General features: G+C 43.4%; 1 protein-coding gene across 4 annotated transcripts in view; it reads left to right on the top strand.

Moving 5' to 3' along the window:
* gria3b (glutamate receptor, ionotropic, AMPA 3b) overlaps window positions 1–23006 on the top strand; it is a 107422-nt gene that overhangs the window by 39079 nt on the left and 45337 nt on the right. For all 4 annotated transcript variants that reach the window (XR_009931973.1, XM_062475734.1, XM_062475733.1 and 1 more), the window contains exon 4: window positions 19660–19847. Coding sequence is in view for 3 of the 4 variants with exons in the window: in XM_062475734.1 (XP_062331718.1) it covers window positions 19660–19847 (188 nt within the window). In the remaining variant the exon portion in view is untranslated. The remainder of the gene's footprint in view (window positions 1–19659; window positions 19848–23006) is intronic.

Here is a 23006-nt window from a genome sequence, read left to right as displayed (position 1 = left end):
GAAATAGACAGTGGTGGATTTGGACGGTGTCTTTCATTCATTTTGTCTTGTGATGTTTGAGGAACGTTTCATGTAGATTTGGCTTGATGCCGTGTGTTGACGTTGACGTGCTGGTTTCCAATTTCATTTTGTGTTGATTTCGGTGTCCTTGAAAATGAAAGGAAGACTATTCCCCCCATTTGTCCTTGCATTCCCTACTTAACACCCCCATAACAGAGAAACTTGGTTGATAAAAGAAAACCAATTATAGCATTTAAGCGTATAGCAAATACTTTATATGCCAACCCTGACTTACCTGGGGGGTGAAAAAAATAAATAAAAAAATCTCGAAACATCAAGAGTAACAGACAATGAAAGCAAAGGAAATACAAATTCATCATTTGGAATGCTCTCTAAAACCAATTACCCCAGACAGATATTTGTCTTTGTGTTCTCTGCTTTGTCAGTGAAACCAATAAACAGTGACATGTCCCCAAACAAGGAACAAACACACAAACCTGTTCCTCCGAATGTTCATGTCAAGTGCTTTTGCGAACCTATAAACGGTAAATAAAATCTGTGTCTCACACATACACACACGCACACATACCAACACTGGGGGCAGATTTGCAATCCTTTCGTTCCAAGAGGAGGGCAGCGTTTCAACTAAAAAGAAAGAAATCAGCAGTTCACTTCCACCCAACCTTTTTATTCAGTCAGTAGACTAGATTAATTACCAGTCCCCTACATGCATTAGACTGCTATATTGGCTGTGCAGAGATAGCTTTTAGGCTTTAGTGCTTTCATCTAAAGAGGGCCAGCAGGTTCAACCTCCTGATGTTCCAGCCTGAATTTAAGGTACATTTGCAGCCTAGGTTGAGTGTGTGTGTGTGTGTGTGTGTGTGTGTGTGTGTGTGTGTGTGTGTGTGGTGGGGGGGGGGGGAAGGTATGTCAAAGTGTCTTAAAGCAAAGGTTATGACTCAGGTTATGAATCTTAATGAAGAGAGCTGCAATTCGCATTTGAATCGTGATTCAGTCTTCTAGCGATTCATATTGATTCAGAAATGTAAAAAAAATATTTTTATTTTTATATATATATAACAATGAGTTTACTGCAAGAAAAACAAGAAAACTGCAAGAAAAACAATACATTTCAAGGTTTTGATGCATTGGGATTTTTTTCTTCAACACTTAAATGAGCGAAGCAGGTTCAGGCAAGGCACTCGGGCAGCGCGCGTCATACCACCCATCGCCGTGCTCTCAGGCCATAGGCGTAGCTCGATAGGCAGCGCTATAAAGCCGCTCCATGCACGCACACGCATTGTCGAACCTGCCGTCTGCGTTGCTGCCACCCACCACCGTCCCCTTCACCCCCGTGTTGTCTGTCTGTGCTCCCCGTGGGGGATTTAACTCGTTGCTCCCTGACTCGTGTCTTGCATATGCAGTGAAGGCAGGGAGCGCTTCCCCATGTACATCCATTCCGCCAATGTAAAACCATTTGTCATGTGTAAGAATAAATGGTGAAATCAATCACGTGAGTGTCTTGACTGAACTGCCTATCACAGTCAAATAGAAACAAGTAACACTAAACAGCAAACTGGAATCAAATGTAAGCATAAATTGCTTACATTTATATATATTGAATTTCATAACAAATCGAAAAAATTGTGAATCGAAAAAATCGTGAATAGATTTTTAATCGAATCGTGACCCCAAGGATCGATTTGAATCGTGAGGTACCAAAAGATTCCCACACCTAGTGTGTTGTATGTTCATGTGTGAGTCTTTGTGTCCCTGTGCGTGTGTGTGGCAGAGTGAGATGGATCCTGGCCTTTGTGTTGCGTCAGTCAGGTATGGGCAGATAATTGCGGGACCGGGTCTACAGAGAGGGATGATTACAGGGCTTATTGTCTCTCCCAGGCACAATCAACCCTGATTCAGCACTCTCACCTTCACTTGATTTATGAGGCTCTCTATCTCAAACACTTTCCTCCTTCCACCTTCCTTTTCTCTCAGATGCTGCCCACCCTCTCTCTCTTTCTCTCTTTTCCTATATTTACCCTGACATGTGTTATCGTTCTTTCACTCTCATCTCTCTCTCTCTCTCTCTCTCTCTCTCTCTCTTTAATTCTTTCTCTCTCTTTCATTCTGTTTTTCTATAAATTTTCCATCTCTGTAAAATGTTTCTCGCTATCCACCGACCCCGCCTGTCCCTCTTTTCTTCCCCCCTGCCTCTATCTTTCTCTCTCAGTTTTTTGTGTGTGAGCTTTTCTGACCGAAACAAAGCCAATTTGGCTTCAACTGTGAAAAAGAAAAAATCACAGAAATACGTAATAAACAGTGAGAGAAAAGGAAGGAGGGAGGGAAAGTGATAGAGACTGATCTGCTAGCCTCCTCCAATGGTGTGAAAGCTCTCATTGGTTTTCCTTTGACATTTTGTGAATGGCAGTCTGAAGAGAACGGTGGTAGTGACATTTGTGGGTGAGACCTGGAGCAGGACTCCATTTAGTTGTGTGATTGCTGCAAAGAAACACAAGATGTGTGTGTGTGTTTGTGCCTGTGCCTGTATTCTCTTTCACTCTGGTGGTGAGGACAGAGTAAGAACAATGGCATCCTCTCTCCCATCGATCATCTCTAAAGGCCTCTCTCAGACAGTAAATATTACATTACAATAAAAACAATATTACTCTACCATACAAATATAATATTACTTTCCTATACAAAGTCTACTACAAAAATATAGTAGACTTTTCCTAACTTGACTTTATCTGGAATGTATCACATTTTGAAGCCAAGCTACCATTCTGAAACACTATTACAGGGCTGTGTGTTTTCACACACTTCAGCAAACTACTGTTTCTGTGAGGTTATTTTTCCTTCACTTCTTTCCATCAGTGTACAGCACCACCACAGAGCCAGTCAGTTTGCAATCTTTCTGTCTAAATGTTGGTTATGTTCACAATCCATGACTGAATAAGAGGTTTGCTGTTGCACACACCCACACCCATGCCCACGCACACGCACATGTAGTATTTATTCAAGTCAGTCTGTTTAGTAATTCGAGAAATACGTTTTAGTCTCATCAGGCCTTGTGAAGTCAAAATGGTTATGAAATGTTTAAATGCTATCGATCATCGCAACTCGGATACTTTGCATCAACCCATATGTTTGAATGCTCCATTTGAAATAAGGAGCTTCTTACAGTAAGTGTGTGGTAAATGCAAAGTACTTTTTAGACCTCTCTGTGATCCCTGGAGCGTGCGCCAGCTGAAACAACATCCCTCAATATTGCATGGCCTGGGCTGTAGGCTCTGATTATGGGTGATGTGTGTCAAGATTAATCCAGCCATCGCTGGCCTTTATCGACTAAAAGCTTTTTATTCAAGTAAATAAAAGAGTGGAAGCAAAGTCCTCTGTCTGCCAGGGTCGACCTTCAGCAGCGACAGTCCTGATTATGCCGATCGCGGCTGCAGGTCTCGAGTGCTCTATGACGCTGCTCTGTCCAAACACCTGCTTTGGTAACACTTTACAATAAGGGTGCATTAATGAGCGTTCATTAATACTTTAACTAATGCATGAATCATCATCAGTTAATACATAACTCAGAAAGTAGGCTATTTAATTATGCACTGATCATGAACACATCATTTGTTAATTCTAGTATATACTGTTTTTGATCATTTCGATAATCACCTCAGCGTCTCTAGATAGGTTAGAGCCTGTCCGCTAGCCTGGCTGACTAGCTAGCTAGTCTAGCTCTAACTATAATGGGTAAAAAAGCATTGTTAAGTTTGTATGAGTTGAGGTTGGCAGTCAGCTCTACGTAGTTTGCCGTTACCCTTCAAAGGCTACATTCTTCTCTGTTAGCTTTCACCCTTTTCAAGTTGATGCATTATGCTGAGTTTAGGGAAAAGTGGAAAGTTAACATTCGAAGATAGAAGTTCACCGTCATGAAAAAGTTTTACAAACGGCATGGTAGTCATCCATTCGTCAAAATAGTAATTGGGTGTGCTTTGCCTTCGGCAAGGGCACAACCTTTGTTCTCTCACATATATATTATTGTTTTCCTGTTTCTCTTTATTGTGAGAATGCTGTTAAGCATTCTCACTATTGTTTTCCTGTTTCTCTTTATTGTGAGAATGCTGTTAAGCATTCTCACTATTGTTTTCCTGTTTCTCTTGTTTTCCTGTTTCTCTTTATTGTGAGAATGCTGTTAAGCATTCTCACTATTGTTTTCCTGTTTCTCTTTATTGTGAGAATGCTGTTAAGCATTCTCACTATTGTTTTCCTGTTTCTCTTTATTGTGAGAATGCTGTTCAGCATTCTCACTATTGTTTTTCAACTTCTTAGTTCTTCCGCCGTTTTTTGGCCTTTAACTCGTTCTGCATACTTTAACCGATTCCTACAACTTTTGTATCAAAACGTTCAGCTCCTTCAGGAGATGATGGCTATGACTTTTGGTATTTCTCACTTTTATACTTTTTAAGACATTAAGGTTTTTGTGCAAATTATTCTCCCATTAAAAGTAATGGTAAATCCTTTCAAATCATTAAAAAGCTTCCTCCTCTTTCAAACGTAACTACTTCAGCTTACTTTCAGCTAGAGACACCATTCAACCTTTAAAATGTTCACAAGACATTCAGCTATTCCCAAATGATTCAGCTTTTTCAAATGTTCAGCCAATTTTGAATTATGACAGTTTGAAATACATTAAAATGTTTGCTCCTTCTTGATTTTTATGAATGAGCAGCAAGCTGGCTGCTCTTTTTCTGATATTCAACTAATTTGTCAAACAAATTCCTCTAACGTTCATATAGTTTAACTTACAGAAACAAGTTATACCTTAAAATGTAGGAAAAATTGTCCTCTTTCAGCCAATGTAACTACTAAAGAGCTCACATTTACAGATTTTCAGCTATGAGCCTTGAAGCGAGAGCAGCCTTTCAAATTCTCTCACTAACTTCAATGGAGAGGTGAGTAAAATCAGTCAGAGAAAGCAAGAAGGAACAAGATTTTGAAACTGCCGATAGAGTCGTATTTCTGACCGCACAGACATATAAAGGACATCTCTGGTTTCGGCAGAGTCTTGGATCTCGGAAAATATCCTTATATTTTGGATTGGACGTATAGTTTTGCGTCTAGGTCAACTTGTTTGAGGTGTGGATGCTAGGTAAATGTTCGTTTTTCTCTCTGCCTAGCTCGTTATCTGTCAAAGCTGCGCCATCACCGTGGCAACCAAACAAACAAGCACCAGGAAAGCAAAAGGAACACGTTTTTGAAACTGCAGGTAGAGTCGTATTTCTGACTGCACAGACATATAAAGAATATCTCTGGTTTCGGCAGAGTCTTGGGTCTCGGAAAATATCCTTATATTTTGGATTGGACGTACAGTTTTGCGTCTAGGTTATCTTGTTTGAGGTGTGGATTCTAGCTACATTTCTCTTATTCTCTGCCCTCAGCGCGTTAGCAATCATAGCTGCACCATCACCGTAACGACAGACACGCACCACTCAGTCTCTCACACAGGTGATTGGTACGTTTACTTGACCATGAGAAACACGATTACTAGCAATTGTCGGTTTATGCCAATAATACGATTACTCCGTTTACATGTGTAATTAGTTATGCGATTACTCAATAAACGCGTCTACATGATTCTTTTTTATTAATCGTTGTATGCTCCACGGACAAAACTTGCACCATCATCCTTCTGCAACAAAGTGTCGCCGTGTCTTCCTGTATCGGCTCTACTGCTGTATGTTTCATTCCATCAACACATTGAATCCTACTAAGAAAGCCGAGTAAACGCACTCAATGGTAGGCTACATCTGCTACTGCTATTACTATCCCAACTATAATTTCAGCTGTTAAAACGATAATATTCTTGTTCCGACTAGCTAGCCTACTTCTTCTGTTTAACAGTTCAGCTTCTCCCGCATTGTAGGCTATTTTAGCTCTTAGCTTTGTTAAGATGATGCAGATGATGCAGTTCAGCTTCCACACTGCCTCTTTTGTGTCACTCACACATTTTTGAAATTCATTTCAGCTTGCGGGTATTTTCTCATTTCTCACTTTTATACTTTTTAAAATATAAAGGTTTTTGTGCAAATTATTCTCCCTTTAAAAGTAATGGTAAATCCTTTCAAATCATTGTTGGAATGCTGCTCCAGCCCCTTTCAAAAATACCTTTCGGTTGCTTTGAAGCTTCAGCTTATAACTTTCTACAAAATTTTCACTATTTTCAGATTTTTTAGCATGGTCAGCTATCCCCATTCAGGTTTTCAGCATTCTCACTGCTGTTTCGCAGGAACAGCCTTTTCTAGTTGTGAGAATGCTGTTAAGCATTCTCACTATTGTTTTTCAACTTCTTAGTTCTTCCGCCGTTTTTTGGCCTTTAACTCGTTCTGCATACTTTAACCGATTCCTACAACTTTTGTATCAAAACGTTCAGCTCCTTCAGGAGATGATGGCTATGACTTTTGGTATTTCTCACTTTTATACTTTTTAAGACATTAAGGTTTTTGTGCAAATTATTCTCCCATTAAAAGTAATGGTAAATCCTTTCAAATCATTAAAAAGCTTCCTCCTCTTTCAAACGTAACTACTTCAGCTTACTTTCAGCTAGAGACACCATTCAACCTTTAAAATGTTCACAAGACATTCAGCTATTCCCAAATGATTCAGCTTTTTCAAATGTTCAGCCAATTTTGAATTATGACAGTTTGAAATACATTAAAATGTTTGCTCTTTCTTGATTTTTATGAATGAGCAGCAAACAGAGTGGCACACTCTGCTTGCTGCTCTTTTTCTGATATTCAACTAATTTGTCAAACAAATTCCTCTAACGTTCATATAGTTTAACTTACAGAAACAAGTTATACCTTAAAATGTAGGAAAACTTGTCCTCTTTCAGCCAATGTAACTACTAAAGAGCTCACATTTACAGATTTTCAGCTATGAGCCTTGAAGCGAGAGCAGCCTTTCAAATTCTCTCACTAACTTCAATGGAGAGGTGAGTAAAATCAGTCAGAGAAAGCAAGAAGGAACAAGATTTTGAAACTGCCGATAGAGTCGTATTTCTGACCGCACAGACATATAAAGGACATCTGTGGTTTCGGCAGAGTCTTGGGTCTCGGAAAATATCCTTATATTTTGGATTGGACGTATAGTTTTGCGTCTAGGTCAACTTGTTTGAGGTGTGGATGCTAGGTAAATGTTCGTTTTTCTCTCTGCCTAGCTCGTTAGCTATCACAGCTGCGCCATCACCGTGGCAACCAAACAAACAAGCACCAGGAAAGCAAAAGGAACACGTTTTTGAAACTGCAGGTAGAGTCGTATTTCTGACTGCACAGACATATAAAGAATATCTCTGGTTTCGGCAGAGTCTTGGGTCTCGGAAAATATCCTTATATTTTGGATTGGACGTACAGTTTTGCGTCTAGGTTATCTTGTTTGAGGTGTGGATTCTAGCTACATTTCTCTTATTCTCTGCCCTCAGCGCGTTAGCAATCATAGCTGCACCATCACCGTAACGACAGACACGCACCACTCAGTCTCTCACACAGGTGATTGGTACTGTACGTTTACTTGACCATGAGAAACACGATTACTAGCAATTGTCGGTTTATGCCAATAATACGATTACTCCGTTTACATGTGTAATTAGTTATGCGATTACTCAATAAACGCGTCTACATGATTCTTTTTTATTAATCGTTGTATGCTCCACGGACAAAACTTGCACCATCATCCTTCTGCAACAAAGTGTCGCCGTGTCTTCCTGTATCGGCTCTACTGCTGTATGTTTCATTCCATCAACACATTGAATCCTACTAAGAAAGCCGAGTAAACGCACTCAATGGTAGGCAACATCTGCTACTGCTATTACTATCCCAACTATAATTTCAGCTGTTAAAACGATAATATTCTTGTTCCGACTAGCTAGCCTACTTCTTCTGTTTAACAGTTCAGCTTTCAGCTTCTCCCGCATTGTAGGCAATTTTAGCTCTTAGCTTTGTTAAGATGATGCAGTTCAGCTTCCACACTGCCTCTTTTGTGTCACTCACACATTTTTGAAATTCATTTCAGCTTGCGGGTATTTTCTCATTTCTCACTTTTATACTTTTTAAAATATAAAGGTTTTTGTGCAAATTATTCTCCCTTTAAAAGTAATGGTAAATCCTTTCAAATCATTGTTGGAATGCTGCTCCAGCCCCTTTCAAAATACCTTTCGGTTGCTTTGAAGCTTCAGCTTATAACTTTCTACTAAATTTTCACTATTTTCAGCTTTTTTAGCATGGTCAGCTATCCCCATTCAGGTTTTCAGCATTCTCACTGCTGTTTCGCAGGAACAGCCTTTTCTAGTTATTATTATTATTCTTTTTGCCCCCCTAAAACTCAGTCAATATTTGAGTTTCGTCTTGGTAGCGATTGAGTTGCTTCTATTGGAATTTACGTTCCGTTGCATGGTTTAGGCTGAAGTTACGTTTTTGTGGCGAAAAGTGAAGCTAACGGTGGCTAATTTGCTAGCCACAGTCACTGACGTTACTTACGTCACTAACGTCACGAAAACACGCGTGACTACCTTTGGCAGAACATTCGTTTCGCATCTGTTAACTTGGGGGATAGCTAGGCTAACTATAGCTTTACTGCAAGGCAGCTGCAGAAACGCCACAAGCAAAGAGGCCAGGGTGATAACTATTTACTCATTTTACTTTGTGATATGACACACAATTGTGATGTGTAATGTACAGTATAAGCTGATATTATTAAGGAAGTTCATCTACTTTCGGAAACAGTAGTCTACTATTTCACTGAAGTATTAGCATCATGACGTTAGCCTGTGTTGCCCGGGCAACACATACTACAGTGGTCTATGATGTATCTGTTTTCAATCGTTAAAATAAACATTCCTCACATATACATTTTCGTTGTAGGATTTATTATGACATTAGATTACAAGTAAACGATTTGTGGGTGAAATTATCATTACCTGTGGTTTCAATCCAGTGTATCACTGCAACGCTGTAGCCTACGCGAGACACTACAAAAACATCTACACAGCTGTAGGAAGTCAAACGGCGACAGAACATGTTCGGCACTCCCCTTACTTAAATCAAAAGTCTATCTAACTACTAACCTGAACTTCATTGCCACAGCCTAAACTTTGTCAATCTGTTCATGAAAATAATTAATTTCAGCCTAAACCGTACAACGGAACGTTAAATCCAATTCAACCAACGCAATCGCTACCGAGACGAACACAGCAGTAACGCTAGTCTAGTACTGTACCGTAGTAGTACAATTTACCGGGGCAGCTTCTCCACACAGGGCTACATTTTGCGTTGTTACTGACAATGATCGCTACCAGTGAGCTTTTTATGAATGAGCGATTTTCCACTAAATAAATGTCAAGCTTATTTACGTTTTGGGGTGCATATTTTCAGTTAGCAGATGGTACTGTTTGAATTGCGATTCCATCTTCTACTGCCGGTAACGTCGTAGAATAATCTTCAAAGGGGGTTCTTTATTAATGAATGAATGCAATGAGTAGGCTAAATGCATGAAAATATCACGAGAAGGGAAAAACTTAAAAGGACGTTTAAGTCATAGAGATTATTAGACAATTTGTACACCGGTCTGCCAAATTTATTCGTTTTGATTCAACGATGAGGCTGCCTCTTGCAGGGGAAATGAGAAGACATCCATTTAATTCTACACTTCACTCGTATTTTCAGTTGTAAATGAGCAGCAAAAAAAATGCTTTTAAATCTATGTAATCTTTATAAATAATAAGTATGCATTTTTATATAAAATACAGAAATATCAGTTGTAAAAATGTCATTAAAAAACGGACCCCTGTGCAACCGACGCAAGCAAGCACACCCTACAATTTCCCCAGAAATTGTACCCTCTCTAGTTTTGAATGTAATCCAAGATTCCAACTCATAATAAAGTTTATTTCAATGTTGTCTCTGAAAAAACAGTATTTGTTTTTGTGAATATTTAGTTAATGATTAGTGAATGTATCATTATGTTATGACTTTACTTGGGGAGGCACATGACTATTAACAAATGATTAAGTACCGTCTCAATCCATGGATGCCGCCATTGTGGTAATTAACACATTAATTAAGGTATTACCATTAATTTACCCTGTTAACTCAGGGTTTTAGTTCACACAGTTAACTAACAGTATTAGTTCGCACGTTTAACTAAAGTAGTTAACTCACCTATCAGTTAATGTGTTAATATCGACAGGAATAGATACATGATTCCGGTTTTAATTCATAGTAAATCATATGTGACTCCCTATTAACAAATGGTGTGTTCATGATCAGTGCATAATTAAGTACTTTCTGAGTTATGTATTAACTAATGATGATTCATGCATTAGTTTAAGCATTAATGAACGCTCGTTAATGCACCATTATTGTAAAGTGTTACCGCATTGGTTTAGAGCTACTCAGAATTTTCTTTGGTTGCAGAAGTCTAACTGAACAGTAGGAATAATATCTGATAGCCTGCAGGTTATTGGGGTCATCCTGTACCCTCTCAGCCACCTGCAGTCCAGCTTTCTGATCAAGTCAAATCACATTATATTTACGTAGCCCTTTTAACAAGCAATGTCACAGATGGCTTCACATACGCCCATAGAACTGCACCTAAACCAACCTAAACGCTCAAAGATGACAAGCAAAAACTCCCAGGAACCCTCTGCTCCCCTCATTCTAATGAGGGGGAGCAGAGGTTGTTGCTGTTAACATCTTCCCATGTCCTTCAAACACCCTACCAACCTGTGGCTAAGTCTCCTGTCTCTGGGGGAGAGATAGCATTTATATGTGTGCAGAGTACGGGACTGTGCTAGCACCTCATAACAGAATCTGGTATAGACTCATAATACCCTCCAGCACACTGTAAAGCTACCAACTTTAGTTTTAGAATTGGAAGAAGTGGTAGAAGTAATTGGGTAGATGAGTTGTTTATGAAAAGAGCAAAACATAATAGTTGCCAGGTAAATATCCGATGTAGTCTGAGGAGCTACCTGAATCTAAGTCATTTCGTCTTGCCCCCTTCATCACCTGACATCCATTGGTTTACCATCAAACATGAACTGTTATCTGCAGTCAGGGCCATGTTTAGCTGTATCGCCTTTTAACTAGCTGGATTTAGGCTGGATGAGTTGGCAGCTGAGGAGGGCAGTAAGGGCCAACAGCTTTGTGAATGGGTTTATACGATGACCACACATGTCCAGAGGCAGCTCTCCTCTTAGTTGCCAACAATCTGGAGAGAGAGAGAGAGAGAGAGAGAGAGAGAGAGAGAGAGAGGGAGAGGGAGAGTGAAAGAGGGTGGGGGGATTTTTGGGTGAAGAGTAACAGTAAAAGAGAAAGAGAGATGGAGGGTGAAGGATGAGCCAGAGAAAGGCAGCTAGCTCAAGTAAACATCCATTCTCACTATCTCTCTCTCACCCCCCCTTTCTTTCTCTCTCTCCTCCTCACCCTCTCTCTTTCTTTTTCTCTCTCCTGAACAATCCCTCTAATTGGCTGTCCTGAGACGGTTGGTTTACTTTGTTCCTGCAATACTCTAACAAGACCTGCTTCCTGCTGAGTGCTCTCCCTCCCTCTCTCTCTCCCTGCACCCCACCCTGCCCGGCAGTTCCCATGGTGTCTCTGATGAGGAGCTGAAATTGGGTTTCTCCCAATTGCATGGTATTTGTTTCTCTGTAATCCTCACTGTTGTAAAAAGTTCAGCCAAACTAATCAATCAAAGGAAGAAAACAATGATGGACATGATTGTCAAACTGGTTTAAGTGACAATACAATTGCTTGACAGGTCGAGTGATTTGCGACATATGATAGTCAGTCCATTTTAGAAGGTACTGGGCTCCACCAGCCCACATTGATCTGTGTCATTAGCCAGCTGTTGGATGTTCATATGTTTGATTTGTCTCAGCATGAGCACATCAGAAGCTGCCCCACCCCTGTGTGCTGCACCACCTCTGTATCAGAGTGTTCAGCTTGTTGCCTTGCAGCTCGGGTGACATCATACACGAAAGAATGGCACATCAGCTGCCCCTAGCTCCTTCTGCATGGACACACAAAAACACACACACTGAGGTGCATACATCCTCTCACATCTTCTCAGACCCACTGGACACACAAAACCTCTGTAGCAGTAGACTACCAATAGACTCACAATAGACCCAATGTAGATAGACAATAGACCCCTCTGGCCTCGTAGTGGCCTCTGTTAACTGGAGCTGGGTTACAGCCATAATACCACCTCTCCCTCAGTGGCTCTAGCAACCATGAAATTGCAGCTCCTAGCATTCTGGCTTTCTTTCATTATTGCGTTATACAAGACAGAATGTCCTGCCCTTTGCTGCTAGCAGCAGGCATGGGGGTTGATTGCTTTGATGTTACTGTATGTTGCAAGGCCACTCAGTCAATTTGTTCAGCGCCAAACTACAAATGGGAAAAAGGCCATGTTTTTTTTGCTGCTGTTAGTTTTGTTTTCTTTGATTTTAGTGGTAAACATGGGACAAAATATATACTTTTATAATCTGTAGTGCGCTTTTGTTTCTTGTCCAGGTTCTGTCCCTGTAGGCACTTTTAGCAATAAGTGGGTCTCGTGTCAGGCTCTCCTCCCTCCTCCTCTCTTTTCCCCCACTCCTACTAGTTTCTCCCCTCTCTTCTCTTGTTCTTCTCTCCCTTCTTTAACCTCCTCTCATCTGCATGTGTGCTCTTTTAAAGATACGCTTTGCTGGACTCTGCTTGTGTATGATTGAACATTTGCTGTCTCTGTGATTAGAACCACGCTCACTTCAGGATTGTTTTGTTTAAACCGTAAACCCAACATCAAAGGCTTAGACACACACAAACAAACACATGTCCTACTGCCTTTAGGTAAAAAGCACTGCATTTTGTACTGCCAGTGGGAAGAGAGTTCTGAAGGATGAACTGGAGCTTTACAGAGAGATGATGTAGCTGCCTGGACCCACTCAGCTACCCTGTACCTACTAACTGGTTCAGATCTTTGTTGCTATTTGCTGCTGCTGTTCGTTTCTATTTCAGTGTTTTTCATCCTAGATCTAGTTAGGGGTTTAAGAATTTTGTCATAATCTTCCAGACTGTATCTTGTTGCCTTGGAAGTGCATTTGGATTACATTATTTATAGAACATATGCCATGTAAATTTGTCATCTCAATGTTTGATCGATTGATTGTTCCTCTTGAGGTTCAGACACAGTCTGGAAGTCTCTGAAGAACTGACAGCCAAATCACCAGAACCATGCAACTGAGCCACTCAGCTTTACCAGCTCTACCGTTCGATCTGCAGTGCAGATACACGCACACACACACACATACAGCCCAGAAGTAAACACTCATTAGCACTGTAGTATTATTTGTGTTTACTGTGCCTGGTTCCTTTACAATGTGGCTAGTAAAAATTACCGTTCCTTGACCACTGAAATGCTGTAGAACTATGCACATCTGAGCCTTAATCTTCTTCTTAATCTTTGGAGGTTGCTTTGGATGAAAACATCTGCTGAATGAATTAAATGTGATGGGTGTTTGTTTTAGGTTCATCATAGAGTAATGGAGATAAATCATCTATAGGAATCCACTGTCAGTATTACATTCTGATAACTGGAAACACTGGAGACACTGATGGCCCTCAACGGTAACAATAATCAAGAACCGTCTGGAAAAACTGTGATTTACATCCTTTTCCAAATTTGATCCATCTGCACAAGCCCACAACAACACAATATAAAAATAAAAATACCATAAGCAAGTTGTTCTTCAAGACCCCCACCGCTAATAATCCTGATCTGTACTTTCCAAACTCCTCTTCCTACTCCTTCAACCAGTAGTCAGATTTACCATTCCCAAATTGGCCCGGTCCGAGCCCCAATATGGCTCTGGGCCGGGCCCTGTCAGGCATAACAGCAAATCAGGGACCAGAGCGAGCCGGTCAGGTGTTACAGCCAACCACAGCCTCTCATTCACCATGGGGTTGTCCAATTAGTGACAGAGCTGCTGCATTTAACAGCCTGCTCAAACGCTCAGCCACCTCTAACTCAGCAACCTCCGCATGAAGAATTCCTCACAGAGAACACACTCAGTTCCGTGTGAAGGCTTTTATTTTGAAAACAATGGATGCGTGATTAAATATATTCATAGTGCACAAGTAATTCTTATAAGACGTGTTTTGTATCAACTCGTATGTGTATTTCTATGAGGATGTCATGATTGTGGGTTGTACTCTTAGTGGTGTGCCTGACATGTCCTCACCCAGCCTGTTTGTGGAGCCAATTTGTTTTTCTCATTTAGCTATTTAACCTGGAACAGGTATGAGATGAGAAGAGAAGCAGAGGAAGAGAGAATGAGAGAGGCAGAACAGACGGATGAGTTCTGGCCTAGTTCATGTTCTACTCTCTTATGACCACTCTCGTCATTTACTGTATACTTTGCTTATGGTGCATAATAATATTAGGTACTCTTTCTTGGTTTTGTTTTCAAATGGACGATCACTCAATGATGTAGCTTTGTCAATTATGTCAATAATACGATTGACAGAGAAAGCGAGAGACAAACAGAGAGACGACAGGAAAGAGAGAGAGAAGGATGGAGGGCATTTGGGTTTGTCTGTGCGTGCGCAATGCACTTCCGATACTTGACATTGTTTTAAAATCTGACTGAGGAACACTGAGGTGAGTGATCAGAAAGAGCAGCCTTGTGTGTGTGTGTGTGTGCGCATGTGTTAATGTGCACATGCTCATGCGCAAATGTGTCTTGGGTCCAGGTTCAGCAGGGATTTATAGATGCTGATAAGGAAATCTTGTTGTTTTCTTCTAGAATTTATGTATTTGACTGTATTACATTTTCAGATGCTACGCAGCTGCATGGCTCTCTCCTCGTGAGGAAGTAAGCAGGATATATAGTCTGTCTCTCTCGAAGGAAATGAAGCTGAGTTGCTCCGTCAGATGTGTGAGTGAGGGAGTGTGTGTGTGTATTTTTCCCTCGCTGGACTGGCAGGGTGAGGTCCCTGATCAGCTAATGGTGTAGATGGCCAGCGGCCCGAGAGACAGCGAGAGAGCGAGAGAATGAGATGAAGAGAGGGAGTGTGTGTGTGTGTGAGAGAGAGAGAGAGAGAGAGAGTGCAGAGAGATAGCAAAGAGAAAAAGAGACAGAGAGTGTGCCATAAATCGGGCCTGGCAAGGACAAGGTCTTATCACTAATGATTTACCATGGATGGCAATGCAAATTCCGCCGGTGAAGCTTTGAACGGCCCATATTTAACTTTCAATGTCAATTAGGGCCAAGCGGCTGTGACAGTAGCGTGGGATGGCTGCGGGGGCGGAGACACACCCTGATTCCTCTGATCGCTTGTTTGTTTGATTTGCTCAACTCCGTTCTGGATGAGGAAGTAGCTGGCAGATTCCCTCCTGCCTTCACTCAGCCTAAAACCCTCCTTCTTCTCCGACACCGACAAAGAAATGTTCACTTTGACTTTCCACTAAAAAAGAGAGAAAAGGGAAGAAAGTGAAAGTGCTGATCCAATTCAGCAGAGAATATTTACCAGGGAGCTGATTATCATCTCTTAATTTCCATACAAATGTAAAACTAGGCAGGCATAGACATATCTGAATCTTAAAGGAATCCAATTGTTCCCACATACAGATCTAGGCCTGGCTCAGAGATAGAAAGCTGTACAATTCAGCACTTTCAAAATAAGAGCCCCCAGCCCCCCCCCCCCCCCCCCCCCCCCCCCAAAATCACCACCACTCTTGTGATCCTAATCAGACTGAAAAACTTTTATTTTGGTTGTTTCACATTAGTGGTACAAAGGCAGCTGTAATCTGAGGCCTTGCTTGTAGCTCAGTACCAAGAAACAACTGAGGTAATTTAAAAGGATAGCAGAGATGAATGTGTTGGGATTAGAGTGGATTGTTTCTCTCTTTGTCTTTTTCTCTCTCTCTCTCTCTCTCTCTCTCTCTCTCTCTCTCTCTCTCTCTCTCTCTCTCTCTCTCTCTCTCTCTCTCTCTCTCTCTCTCTCTCTCTCTCTCTCTCTCTCTCAGATTTAAATTATATCTGCTCACTCAAACTGCCAAACTTTCACACAGCTTCAGTAATCACAGCACATAAATATATTAGTGCTGTCAGTTAAACGCGTTATTAACGGCGTTAACGCAAACCCATTTTACCGCAATTTTTTATCGCAAGATTAAAGTTCTTTTTGGCCTAGCAAGCTTAGTAGTTTTTTTCACATGCTGTTGCAACAACTACTCACGTAAGAAAAACTACAACACCACACCGGATCTAGCTAGACCGGAAACAAAACAACAGGCACGCCGCACACACTAGGGGTTATGCGGAAAACTCTTTCGTATTCGGTAAAACAGACATCATCACTTCCGGATCTGTACGCTCTATGCTGACATGGTGCTGTTTTACACAAGATGCCTCCAGTTTCCAATTTCATATCTCGGTGAATTCTGCGCCAAAAAGGTTGAGGATGGCAGCCGTTAGAAGAAAAAGCGATTCCCCATTGATCTGTAGACTCTTGTAGAATTTTGATTTGGGTCGTGATAGTCTTATTTGAGTGAGAACGGCTCGCCCGGTAGACTGCATAGTCTTACTGTAGGCGGCAGCCACGTCTCGTTCGCGTCATTTCATAATGTAAATAATTTTACATGTCGGTCAATTTTACACCAAAAAGGTTGAGGAGGGCAGCTTTCAAGAGATATGGGAATTCTGCATTTAGCCAGGTTTACGAGTTTTGGTGTGATTTGTGTAAAACTTGCAATCTGAGTGAGACTGCATCTGTTCGGATTTTCCCGCATCTTGTACTTAAACGGTTTGGATAAATAAATGGTCTTCACAGTTAAATAATTTAAAACGCCCAAAATGCTCATAATAATAATAATGTTATTGTTGATTGTGTGAACTAGCTGGGTTTTCCGTTGGGTTAGCACAGCAGTGGAAACGATTACGTCTGTTTTCCGGTTCTAACGCCGGGCGCTCCGCATAACCCCTCTTGTTTGGGCTTGCGAGCCGGCTAAAGAGTAGTAGGCTAATGTTAAGTTTTGAGTGGATGGCGAGCGCGAGACGCCGAAATGGATGCCAATAAGATTCTGAATGGAAAGTTTAATTTAAAAAAGTTGCCAAATGGTTCCATTGACAAGACCAAAGTGATCTGTGTGTTTTGTCGTTGTGAACTGAGCTATCATCGCAGCATGTCCAGTCTGAAATACCACTTGATGGCCAAGCAGCTGAAGCTAATTCTTCGCCCCCTCATCAAAGCCAGGCGATTGCAATGTTGTTTTCAATTAAAAAAAACATTTGCACCAAACAATCCGATCCACTTTTCCATGTTGATAAGAGCATTAAAATGAGAAAAATAATGTGAGTAAAAGAAATCAAGGGACATTTAGAATATATAAAAATGTGCGATTAATTGCGAAACTATGACATTAATGCGATTAATCACAATTAAATATTTTAATCGTTTGACAGCACTAAAATATATACTTTGGCAACTATAAATGTACTGGGAAAAGATCTCTGTTCTCAACAGAAATATCCATTGTGAAATTCTGAAGTTTATTGATGCCTTTGATAAAGTTTTACACCTCAAGAATTATGTTGACAAATCTCTTGAGTGTGATTGGCTTTACTCCTTCTCATCTCAGTCTTAACTAATGGAGAATAGTGAAGTATATATACTCTTCAGTATCATGGGCAGTTACTGGCCATGCAGCAGTTTTGTAAGCTTTCATTGGGTGTTCTGACAGAGAACTATAAACAATTCAAACATCCTGCTTTCTGCAGCTATGATGTAGAGGAGGTTCATGTTTATCTATGAGAGATGTCTTAGCTTACGCAGGTAAAGTAGTGTTCATGGGCCCAGTACAAGAGTGGTACTACAGTATGTAGTCTACCTGTAATGGCTTCATGTAAAAGTAATGTTCCTCCATATGGAAGATGGACAAATTGGCAGAAGCATTCAGAGTGTACACACTAAACACACACCAGCTTCAACGATGCGTTGACCCTAGTGTGTGTCTGTGTGTTTGAGTGTGTGTCTGCGTGTCTCTGTGAGTGCAGGTGTGTGTGTCTTCAACATGGGGCCAGTTGCATAAAAATGGATGGTTACGTCCTTTTATTCGACATGCCTTCTCTGTCTCCTGTTATCTGGAGGTAGCAAATACTGTATCCAAACCAGGTCTAGAATTATTTTTTTTTAATTGAGATGTGTTTTGGATCGTTATTGATCTATTATTTGTATTGTACTACTGGGGTGAGAGAAAGCAGCCATGCTCAAGTAACTGTCAATATTTTCACGATATACCTGACTAGTGTGCTGTAAGTCGGGATCTACAGCACACCGGCCTTCTCACAATGACGCCAGCCCCCCACTCTGCCCCTAACCTAGTGGTGGCAGGGAGGGGGGACACTGCACAGTCGATACTGGCCGTACGTGCTGCGTTGGTAGCAGGCTGTCGGGTCATTTGGCTGGGGGCTCGAGGAGACGTGAGGCAGAGAGGGGAGGGGGAAACCGCAGTCAGATATGTACACGCTGTCTGTGGTTTTTGGTGTCGGTCTCTGCCGCTGCTTCGTGTGCTGCCAGTGGCGTGTCTGCGGAGATAAGGCTGCAGGGAAGAGCAGCGGCTCTCTGGGAGACAATAAGAGAGACCTGCTGCCAACTGCTGCTCAGCACTGCAGCACGGCCCAATCTGCATAATTCCTAATGACGCTATCTTTGTTTTCTTTGCCACGGTATTAATCACGTAAGGAAATCTGCATTTTTTCCCTGCTGCCCTGTGTCTTCACTAGGGAGATTACTGTAACAGTGGGAATCTGCAGTAATTGCACGTTTCTTTCTCTATAGGAGGGGTAGAGGAAAAGTGACAATATGAACAATGTCAGCTGACTCATAATGGAACGTCGAAGCTCTGTGCCGATGTTTCTGAAGAAAAAACTATGATGTTGTCTGGGGCTTGATGAGACATGAGTTCTGGGGCATATCTTCATTAACCCAGCTCTTGTTCTCTTGCTCGGGCTATACATTAGGGCAGAGTTAATTCTTTTCATTTCAGAAATGCACAGTTCTTCCTATCACTGCTGTGACTGTGTTAGTCATTCTGCGGGACAGTTTGACCATAGTGTCATGGATAGGTCTGTTTAATGAAAATATTTCACGTGAATTAATCATGAAAATGACTCTCACTGTCTAGAGGACTTTGCATATTGATGACTCTCACTGCCTCTCTTTCTCTCTCTGTCTCTCTCTTTCATTGTCTCACTCTCTCCTCCCTCTCTTTTCCTCTCATTGTTTCTAATTGAGTTGGCTCAACTCTCCAAGGACGAGTGGGGCTGGAGATGTGTTTCAGCCCTGTGTCAGAACGAACACGTGGTTAACTTAAACACACTGGATTAATGAAGCCAGGCACGATTACATCCCAGTGCTGTTTAATGCTGCCAATGCTGTTTCATTACCTGGAAACAGAAGGACTCTAACTTGTCTCTCTCTGTTCTGTGGTTAAACCGTCTGCTCGGTTCATAGGGACATCCACAGACACACACACACACACCATCTAGACAGAGTCTCCCTCAGAGCTGATGGAAGACCCTCCAGTCTGACATCTCTCTTTCTCTGGCTCTGCTCTCTCCAGGGTTCTCCATCCTACAGGCCATCATGGAGGCGGCGGTGGCCAACAACTGGCAGGTGACGGCCAGGTCAGTGGGCAGTATCACTGACGTAGCCGAATTCAAGCGCATCATCGAGGAGATGGACCGCCGCCAAGAGAAACGCTACGTCATCGACTGCGAGGTGGACCGGATCAACACCATTCTGGAACAGGTGAGGGAAGGAGAGGAGCAGGAGGAGGCCCAATGAGCGGCGTGAGAGAGGAGGGGGGAAGACTTGTTGGAGTGGCAGTCATTTCTCTCTGGAGGGGATATTAAAAAGTACGCTCGTCACCACAGAGGAAAGATAATTAACGGGAAGAGTTGTGTTGTAGCATGTTTCCACCCTGCCCTCACGAACGCACAGCTCTGTTGTGTGTTTGTTTGTTTGCTGGGTGCTTCCTTGAAAGCCAATCAGACTCTCAGTTGGGTTCTGCTCATTGGCATTCAAATCTCTCGGTCCCCTTCTCACAATATCCCACCTCAACCATTCTTAGGCACCAATGTTTTAATTTATAAATTTTATAAATTTTATTACAGTCATATTTAAAGCAGGTTTTCTTTAGTTGTAATTTACTGTCCAATGTCCTTTTGTCAATACATTTAAGAAAATCCTAGTATTTATTCTGTTACGGTTAAGCGTTAGTGGTTTTAAATAGGGTTGAGAATATGCATTACAAATCACTTGTGAGACGTGTTAATGGCTGTAACTTTAATGGATTTTTTTTCTTCAGATTTACTACCAATAATGTGGTTGCCTAGGTTTTAATCTGGGTGTTAAAAACTGCGTGATGGAGTGTATTCTCCCAATAGATCTGCTGTTCTGTTAATGAAGTGTTTTTCCATCCATCCATCATCTTCCGCTTGTCCGGGGTTCGGGTCGCGGGGGCAGCAACCTAAGCAGGGAGGCCCAGACTTTCCTCTCCCCGGCCACTTCCACCAGCTCTTCCTGGGGGACCCCGAGGCGTTCCCAGGCCAGCCGAGAGACATAGTCCCTCCAGCGTGTCCTGGGTCTTCCCCGGGGCCTCTTCCCATTGGGACGTGCCCAGAACACCTCACCAGGGAGGCGTCCAGGAGGCATCCTTATCAGATGCCCGAGCCACCTCAACTGGCCCCTCTCGACGCAGAGGAGCAGCGGTTCTACTCTGAGCCGATGACCGAGCTTCTCACCCTATCTCTAAGGGAAAGCCCGGACACCCTGCGGAGAAAACTCATTTCGGCCGCTTGTATTCGCGATCTCGTTCTTTCGGTCACTACCCACAGTTCGTGACCATAGGTGAGGGTAGGAACGTAGATCGACTGGTAAATAGAGAGCTTCGCCTTTCGACTCAGCTCCTTCTTCACCACAACGGACCGATGCAGAGCCCGCATCACTGCGGACGCCCCACCGATCCGCCTGTCGATCTCGCGCTCCATCCTTCCCTCACTCGTGAACAAGACCCCGAGATACTTGAACTCCTCCGCTTGGGACAAGATCTCCTCCCCGACCTGGAGATTGCACTCCACCTTTTTCCGGTCGATAACCATGGCCTCAGATTTGGAGGTGCTGATTCCCATCCCAGCCGCTCCGCATTCGGTTGCGAACCGCTCCAGTGAGAGCTGGAGGTCACGGCCCGATGAAGCCAACAGGACCACATCATCCGCAAAAAGCAGCGACCCGATCCTGAGGTCCCCAAACCGGACCCCCTCAACGCCCTGGCTGCGCCTAGAAATTCTGTCCATATAAGTTATGAACAGAATCGGTGACAAAGGGCAGCCCTGGCGGAGTCCAACCCTCACCGGGAACAAGTTCGACTTACTACCGGCAATGCGGACCAAACTCTGGCACCGGTCGTACAGGGACCGAACAGCCCGGATCAGGGAGTCCGGTACCCCGTACTCCCGGAGCACCCCCCACATGAGCCCCCGAGGGACACGGTCGAACGCCTTTTCCAAATCCACAAAACATGTGTAGACTGGTTGGGCGAACTCCCATGCACCCTCCAGAACCCTGCCGAGGGTATAGAGCTGGTCCACAGTTCCACGGCCAGGACGAAAACCACATTGCTCCTCCTGAATCCAAGGTTCGACAATCCGACGGACCCTCCTCTCCAGCACCCCTGAATAGACTTTCCCAGGGAGGCTGAGGAGTGTGATCCCCCTAAAGTTGGAGCACACCCTCCGGTCCCCCTTTTTAAAGAGGGGAACCACCACCCCGGTCTGCCAGTCCAGAGGCACTGTCCCTGATGTCCACGCGATGTTGCAGAGTCGTGCCAACCAAGACAGCCCTACAACATCCAGAGCCTTAAGGAACTCCGGGCGGACCTCATCCACCCCAGGGGCCTTGCCACCGCGGAGCTTTTCAACCACCTCGGCGACCTCAGCCCCAGAGATAGAAGGGCCCCCCCCAATGTCCCCAGACTCTGCCTCCACGTCGGAACGCGTGTTGGTGGGATTAAGGAGGTCTTCAAAGTATTCCTTCCACCGATCCAGGACGTCCCCCATCGAGGTCAGCAGCGCACCATCCCCACCATATACAGCGTTGACAGTGCACTGCTTCCCCCTCCTGAGTCGCCGGATGGTGGTCCAGAACCTTTTCGAAGCCGTTCGGAAGTCATTCTCCATGGCCTTGCCGAACTCCTCCCACGCCCGGGTTTTTGCCTCCGCGACCGCCAAAGCCGCATTCCGCTTGGCCTGCCGGTACACATCAGCTGCCTCTGGAGTCCTACCAGCCAACAAAGTCCGATAGGCCTCCTTCTTCAGCTTGACGGCTTCCCTCACCTCCAGCGTCCACCACCGAGTCCGAGGGTTACCGCCGCGACATGCACCGACCGCCTTGCGTCCGCAGCTCCGGTCAGCCGCCTCAACAATGGAGGCCCGGAACATGGCCCATTCGGACTCAATGTCCCCGGCCTCCCCCGAGACATGGTCGAAGCTCTCCCGGAGGTGGGAGTTGAAGCTCCTTCTGACAGGGCATTCTGACAGCCGTTCCCAGCAGACCCTCACATTACGTTTGGGCCTGCCAGGCCTGACCGGCGTCTTCCCCCACCATCGTAGCCAACTCACCACCAGGTGGTGATCAGTTGACAGCTCCGCCCCTCTCCTCACCCGAGTGTCCAAGACATTCGGCCTCAGATCCGACGACACAACTACAAAGTCTATCATCGAACTGAGACCTCGGGTGTCCTGGTGCCAAGTGCACATATGGACACCCTTATGCTTGAACATGGTGTTCGTTATGGACAAGCCGTGTCTAGCACAGAAGTCCAACAACAAAACACCGCTCGGGTTCAGATTGGGGGGGCCGTTCCTCCCAATCACGCCCCTCCAGGTCTCACTGTCATTGCCCACATGA

Source organism: Osmerus eperlanus, chromosome 13, assembly GCF_963692335.1.
Source record: "Osmerus eperlanus chromosome 13, fOsmEpe2.1, whole genome shotgun sequence".
In the NCBI taxonomy this organism is placed as follows: domain Eukaryota; kingdom Metazoa; phylum Chordata; class Actinopteri; order Osmeriformes; family Osmeridae; genus Osmerus; species Osmerus eperlanus.
Note: the sequence above shows the minus strand (reverse complement) of the source record. Positions and strands in the feature narration are given on the sequence as shown.